Raw genomic sequence first — 7,635 nt, forward strand, 5'->3', positions numbered from 1 at the left:
AAGCCATGTGAAAATGGCCTATGTGGTCGTCGAGTGGGATGCTAGAACCTATAGCCACGAGTCTTAGAAACTTTAATTTTGATAAGGTGGCCATAATTTGTGTCATGTTTGATGGATGATTAAGGCCAAGGAAAGATTCATGAAATTGGCATAGTCTACTGCAGTAACTGTTGCGGACAGCAGCAGTGAGGTGAGATTGAAAATCACTAAAAATAGTAGAAGTAGAATTAAATAGTGAATAAATTATGAAATTGAACCTTGATGAATCTAGTTTAATATGGATGGAACGAAACGACCATATGAGCAGTATATTGAGAGATATTAAAGTTCTCGTGAGGCAGGGCCAGAACGGTTTCTGGGTCCCCTGTCGTGACTTTGAAAATTTACTATAAATTATCCAGAAAGAATTAGAAGTCATGCCTTATATGTGCAGATTCCATTTTGAGTCTAGTTTCATTAGAAACAAACGGCACCAGTATTAAAGCCCTGTACAGAGAGATATTAAAGTTTTAACGCGCGAAGGTCAGTGTAGTCGACTCCTGTAACATTGGTGACTTTAACTAATAAACTGTACCAATTGGACCAACCAAAAATTCTAGAAATAAATCCATGGATAGATATATGAGTCTAAATTCAGGGAAAATTTACGGAATCAGTTTCCGAGTTTTGAAACTCGAGATATGATTTTTATGGCGACAGTGACGCAGTTTTCCAGCCTGTCTGGAAATGCCAAATTGGTTGGTACCTTGAGAAGATTTGACCCATTAACCCCTCGTGTCCGACACCGGCGACGGTCACGGGTTCGGGGTGTTACAAAAGGCCAAGTCGGTCAGTTGTTATTATTGTTAGCCCTAATTCCTAGAGGTTCATGGGCAGTCCCATTTCCCAGAGGGTCGTGGACTGTTTTGATAGCCATTGTTGCCGAACAACTCGGGGTGGTGGATTCATATATTTGGTTATGAGTCTAAACTTTAGTACAAGATCTAAATTGAAACAAAAACAAAAACAAAACTTGAATTTATTTGAATTTCCATATTGTGCAAATTAAATTAATTAACGTGATTTGAATTTAATTAAAAAACTTATTTTCTTTATTCGATTTGTCAATATCAAAATATTAACTGTTGATTTTAGAATTTTCTTTTATTGTGATGTTTTTAATGATATTTATAATCATGTTTTAGTTTATTTCTATCAATTAATTTATATTCAATACTTATGTAATGATTTATATGATATTAGCACCATTGAGCATAAAAATTGTTCAGCGTACGATTTGTCTATTTTGCTTTGCGAGGGTAGTTAGATTCGCTAGATTGTTCCAACAATCTGGAGAATCGAAGTTTAGCTCAAACAATGTTGGTGAAGAGTTTACTTTATAGTTGATGTAAATGGCATGTACCTAGGCTTCTATATATATAATATTATGTCGTAAATTGAATTTAAATATCTTCATTATGTTTTCTTTGCTAATATTCTATAACTAATGTTTTGGATGAAATAGTAAAGCGTAGAAATCTAGTTTATTGGTATGTTTTGAGAAATCGTAGTGCTGAGAATTGATTTGGGAGATAATTTGAATGTGGATATTTTGTGAAATCTAAATTTTGTAGGAGGTTTTATGTAAAATAGGTAGAAATGCTGCTAAAATTTTTATAAAATAATTTTACCACTATGTTTCCTTCAAAAAAAAAAAAGAAGATAGAAAAGTAAGTTGCTTCGGTAATGAAATGTGGCATTTTATATTCGAATCCAACAACTGGGTCTGTATAAGGTTTCCCAAAACGTATCCATTGAGTACCCTGATGGTTGTATGGTCGTTAGATTGAATTTTGTCCTTGTGAGAATGATGAATATTTCTTGGTCCTGAAGCATGATATCTAAATAACATTGATGTATCTTGCAAACAACACAAGACCTAATATAACTTTTGTTGTAAACTTGTTAGCAAGATTTAGTTATTCTCCAAACATAGACAGTGGAATGGAATTAAACATGTATTCAGATATCTCAGAAGGACCATTAATATGAGATTATTTTATTCAAATGATTCAAAATCTCTATTAGTTGGTTATGCTAATGTTGGTTATCTATCGAATCCACATAAATGTTGATCTCAAATGGGATATTTATTTGCATGTGGGGGTACTGTCATATCATGGCGTTCAACAAAGCAAACATTAACTACTGCTTCTTCGAATCATGCAGAAATAATTGCAATGCATGAGGCACGTCTAGAGTATGTTTGGCTAAGGTTATTGACCTAACATATCCAGAAGATATGTAATTTGCCTTTACAAAAAAAGATGCCAACTATCTTATATAAAGATAATGCAACATGTATAGCTCAATTGAAGGGTGGTTACATCAAAAGTAACAGAACAAAACATATTTCACCAAAATTATTCTTCACCCATGTTCTTGAGAAAAGAGGTGATATAAATGTTCAACAAATTCGTTCTAATGATAATTTAGCAGATTTTTTTTATTAAAGTATTGCCAACTTTAATATTTGAAAGACTACTACACATGATTGGAATGCGTCTGACTTAAAGATATAATGTCATGTTGCCATAGGGGGAGTCTAAGAACAAGTTGTACTATTTTCCTTTAACTAAGGTTTTGTCCCATTGGGTTTTCTTGGTAAAGGTTTTTAACGAGGCAGCTTGTAATAAAAGATTTTGTACTATTTTTCCTTCATTATGTTTTTATCCCACAGAGTTTTTCCTAAACATTATCTATCAATGGACATCTAAGGGAGAGTGTTATGAATATTTTATTAAATGGATGTTCATCAAGATCAAGATAAGTTTTGATGTAGTTTAAATTCTAATAATCATTAGAATTAGATCTATACTTCATTTATACTTCTTATGCCTATAAATAGAGACTTTGAAGAAGTATTATAATCATCCCATTTGATCAATAAAATACATTCTCTATTGCTTCCCATATTTTATTTGTTCTTCATTATTTTTATCTCTCTTTATTTTATAACAAAAACTAATTATTTTATAATTAAAAGGTCATAAAAATGAAAATTAAAAATAAATAACTAATAAAGGGTAATTTTATATTTTTATTTAAAATACATTGTGTATAACCTTTGGAATGCATTTTCATTAAACTTGAGTATTTTTTCAAATATATAAAGATAGTCCGTAACGTTTACATTTTTTATTAAATTAATCATCAAAATTTCAAAAAAGTTGAATTGGTGCTTTTAACAAAAATATCGACTAAAACGTTAAAATTTTAAACATGCCAGCTCATATGGCAATCTATGCATACTTCATGTATTTTTTTTGAATTATTTGTTTTTTTAAATTATTTCTTAACGTGACATGTACGATAAATAGTATCATGTCAACATGAAGTATACACGAACTACCATGCAAGTTGCCACACTAACATCATTAAAAAAATTTATGTTTTAGACAATATTTCCATTAAAAAAAATCAAAATGACACTTTTTGAAAGCTTAATGCTCAAATTTAACTCAATAAAAAATAAGAGCCAAATTGGCAAAAAAATATCAATATTAAGGGTTAAATCTATCATTATGCCTTTTTCAAACCAAAGTGATAGTTTATATAATATGTTTAAGTAGTTCATAAATAATTAAAAATTAGTAAAACGGAAAAGAATAGATTTTTAAATAAAAATAAACATATTCATTAGTTGTAGAAATGCAGAGTTGTAAAGAGATTATAAGAAACCAAGGTTTCACTATGTTAGTTAAAAATTGTTTGATTAAAAAAGGGGAGGGGAGATATTAATGTACTGAAATGCAATGAATTTATGCCATTGTGGCTCAAGGCATGAGTTCTTTCCCGGAAGACATTAGAGTCAAAGATGTTTATAGGGGGATAGGTTCCAGTTAGAGCTGCAGAAATTCAGATACATGGAAATGTATGTACCTAATGAGTAATATCCAACAGTTGGGGAAGAAAGAGCTTATTCCAGGCAGGGAGGAAAATGGGGGCATCTTTTTGCTTTATGTCAAAAGGGCAATAACCACAATTACCCCCCTTTGATTTCGAGGGAAAGTGGACCCTTTTGGTTCAAATCAGTGTTTGTTCAACTATGAAGCTCCTGCTGATGTTGTGTTATAGGATTTCTTACTTGCAAACAGAATCAAATACATAATTGATTATGAAGCAACTTTTAAAGCAGGAATAGAATTTTTTCAAAGTCATTGCTAAATGATGACATGATATACAGAAATTGGAAATATTCTATCCATTTCCCAAATACACCATGGGTTATAAATAGGATACTATATACATAATTGTCACCATCCATCTACTGATATTAGACCCAAGGAGATTGCTAAGCACTGTCAAGCTTTCATCTTCTCCCTTGTAACCCATCATCTACTGCATTACAATCCCAGGCTTTCAATGTGCCCAGAACGGTTTAGCTGGAGTGCGCTTCAGTGCCTTCACTGCCAAAGGATTGCCCTTGCTCTGCCAAAAAAACAACTGTTTAAAACTTCAATTGAAACAAATAGAATGAAAGGATTGATGACTTTGGACTTAAGCGTACCATCAAGCAGGTGCCTTCATGTATGTTGCAGACAGGGTAGTCATGAGGGCAGCAGCTGTAGCGATCTTCGCAGCAAGTGGCAGCCTCGAGTGGGCAGCATCCCCAAGCAAAGCAGTAGTTATAGTACTCGTATATGCAGCAGCAGGTATTGCTCTCGGGACAGGAATAATAACTATCGCACACGGTCGGAGGCTTTATAGGAGATGGTGGAGACGGTCCGGGATTGGGGGGATTTTCACCTGTTTTGATCGGATAAGAGGCTTCCATCGCGATCCCACATTTGCCAGTTACGGTATTGGCCACATTCCTTGCCATCCTGATATAGCCTGCTTCTCCCCAGCTGCTTCCCCATGAGTTCTTTACAATCCAATAGTCTTTACCTTTCTCTGTGCCATATCCAACAGCAGTGACACCGTGGTCTAGTTGTGTTCCACATTTTCCATCAAATATACCCTGGAAAAAACCGTAAAAATGTCATTTATCGGACAGTGCTCGGACTTTGATAAGCCAGTTGTGTTCTTGCAGAAACTAGTAATTTTGATGGATGCAGAATCTTACTGATTGATATAACTGGAAACTCCTTCCTCCTGCCTCAATGGCAACGCTCACCGGTTGATTCGCGACTGCCTTTTTCAATGCTTTCTCGTCATTTACCGGAACATCCTCATAATCATTGATCGAAACAACTTTAGCATTTTTCTGCAAGGTGATTAAAAACACCAAGATTCAGCAAGGAAATTGAAATTCTATCTTTGTTCCTTTCCCAACTCTAAAAAAAATATGAAACCTACCCGGTAAGGGTCACATGTACCGTCACGAGCGGTGTAAGGGTAATCTTCTTCGGTGTCAATGCCACCATTTTTGATGATGAATTCAAAGGCATAATCCATGAGACCCCCATTGCAACCTTCATTGTAAGATGTATCACAATCCACCAACTCCTGCTCAGATAGTGAAAGGAGTTCGCCTGTAACAATCTGGTTTATCCCTTCCACAGCAGCAATAGTCGAGAAAGCCCAGCAACTCCCTGTATTTAACATTAAATTCTCAGTAAAATCATCTTATTACAAACATGTAATAACTATTTAATATATTATATAAAAACATTGGAATCTATCAATTCATTAAGCTGTCTATATCTTATATGGTTCAACTTTTACAGTGGAGTAAGCCCCTGAACTTTCGTGCAAGGAACCTTACTCCTTACCCCACAGAAAGCAGCCACCTCAAGCACTAACACTTCCACTAACTGCAGGGCTGCGGAAGCATCCTTATATCCGACACAATACTACTATAGGTCATAGTTCATGGGTCGGGTCTAACTTTCCGCGAACCGTTGCATCTGTTCAAAATGCTCCCACTCTATAAATCCATCAAAATTTCGGACAAAATCGGATGATAAAACTGTACTTCTGAAGTCGACAAATATATTTATATATTTATATATTTTAACCTAATTAACTCAAAAAATGAGTAAATTAATCTATATATATTAAATCAAAAAATAAATCAATCTTTTTTTGTTAAATATTTTATCCTATTAAAAACTAATATCACTGAACGAATAATAATACAGTGAGTCACTTATTAGACCGAAATCAATTTTTAACTTATGAGACCGAAATCAATTTTTAAGTTACTTACTTTTACCTTATATAAGAAACCTACATATATCCAATACTCCACCTCAAAATCTGAATAACCAAACAGAACCCACAAAGCAAAGGTTTCTAAGATAAGGACAGATACAGGAACCTTCCCTGAAACATCGGAACTAAGTTATTTGTTTAATTTTTTTTTTTTGTTCTTTCTCTCCAGGTTTTACAGTTGGCTCAAAATAATTACAGTCTATCTGGCGGCAGAAGACATGGATAGATTCATTTGACAGAAACAAAACAAAATCATCTGAAAGTATAAGTTAAAATGCTAGTTTTCAGACAGACAAGAGAAGCATCCATAAAAGAAAATTGAGAGAGAAACTTACCGCAACTTCCTTGATCTTTGACTTCAGCGACAGCCCCTTTTTCCCTCCAATCAACGGAATCGGGCAACTTTTGGCCGAGAAGCGGGGCGTATCGGTCACTGGCCTTGGAAACTTTCCGGTTGGGTTTCTTGATTCCCAAGTAGATGGCTCGGTACTCCTCGTTGGTAAGATCAGCAAAGCGGTTCAAACCAACCTTAAAACTGTGACTCTCATCGGCGTTATGTTCATCGATGAACCTAAGGTTATCCTTAAAAATCTGGAGCCTCCTCTCTTTCTCACCCAAACCGTTGTATGTTTTTCCATGCTTTACAAGCCACTCCTCGTACATGGCCATAACTTCGTCGTCTGTTCTCCAACTAGACGTTGACTTGTCGGGATGGGCTTCATCGTAGGATATAATGGACATGTCGGAAGCTGATGATAAAGTGAACATCATCAGCAAAAGCATAGCCATAACCGATCCCTGAGAACCCATCTTGTCTGAGAAAAAGAAAAAGGAGAAAAGGAATAGGATTTTGAATGTGTGGGGGAGAAGAAAGGCGAGAGACAGTAGGCTTATAAAGAAAAAAAGAAGATTAATGGTAGTAACCCAATGTGAAACTTGGTAATAAACAATTAAAATACGATAAAATGGGGGTGATAACAGTACAGCGGAGAAGCATGTGGATGCGATGTGGTAGGTAGAGCAAAGAGAAAGAGCAGCCCAGCCCACGAAGATAGGAGCTTTTGTAAATAATTCAGACAGTTGCACAACCTTTTAAGGGGAGAGAGTTGGCATGCTAAACTTGAAATTGATCGCCAAACTTTGGGTGATTTTGGATTGGCCACGCAGGTTAACTTTCAACTCTATAAACTCCAAACCTTAACCTCAATCAATACCATTAATAAGAGTTGTTGTTATACCTCAATCACAGTAATTCTAAAAATTATATTTAAAATAAGATATATTATTTAATTTTTAAAAATAATATATATATAATTAAATTTAAATATATTAATTTAATTTTAAATTTATTATTCAATTAAAATTTTATGTTTTTTTATATAATTTTAATTTCATTATGCAATCTATGATAATGGGAAAGTTTTTTAGTGTATAATA

The 7,635-nt window shown here is 34.3% G+C and overlaps 1 protein-coding gene across 1 annotated transcript; it reads right to left on the reverse strand.

The window, feature by feature from the left end:
• Nucleotides 1–4,166: 4,166 nt before the first annotated feature.
• On the reverse strand, nucleotides 4,167–7,398 carry LOC108483514 (cysteine proteinase mucunain-like). Its single transcript, XM_017786960.2, has 5 exons — nucleotides 6,534–7,398; nucleotides 5,341–5,576; nucleotides 5,108–5,248; nucleotides 4,550–5,002; nucleotides 4,167–4,470 (listed from the first exon to the last, which is right to left on the reverse strand). Exons 1-5 carry the CDS (start codon nucleotides 7,006–7,008, stop codon nucleotides 4,402–4,404), a joined length of 1,374 nt encoding a protein of 457 aa, XP_017642449.1. The 5' UTR covers nucleotides 7,009–7,398; the 3' UTR covers nucleotides 4,167–4,401.
• Between the last annotated feature and the right edge of the window lie 237 nt (nucleotides 7,399–7,635).

Source organism: Gossypium arboreum, chromosome 1 (assembly GCF_025698485.1).
Source record: "Gossypium arboreum isolate Shixiya-1 chromosome 1, ASM2569848v2, whole genome shotgun sequence".
Classification (NCBI taxonomy): domain Eukaryota; kingdom Viridiplantae; phylum Streptophyta; class Magnoliopsida; order Malvales; family Malvaceae; genus Gossypium; species Gossypium arboreum.

Excerpts from the sequence above, each read along its gene's own strand:
- LOC108483514 (XM_017786960.2), bottom strand. The coding sequence starts at position 7,008 with ATGGGTTCTCAGGGATCGGTTATGGCTATGCTTTTGCTGATGATGTTC. Across the intron at positions 5,577-6,533 it reads CAAAGATCAAGGAAGTTGCG|GGAGTTGCTGGGCTTTCTCG; the intron begins GTAAGTTTCTCT and ends TGTTAAATACAG. Across the intron at positions 5,003-5,107 it reads GTTTCCAGTTATATCAATCA|GGTATATTTGATGGAAAATG; the intron begins GTAAGATTCTGC and ends GGTTTTTTCCAG.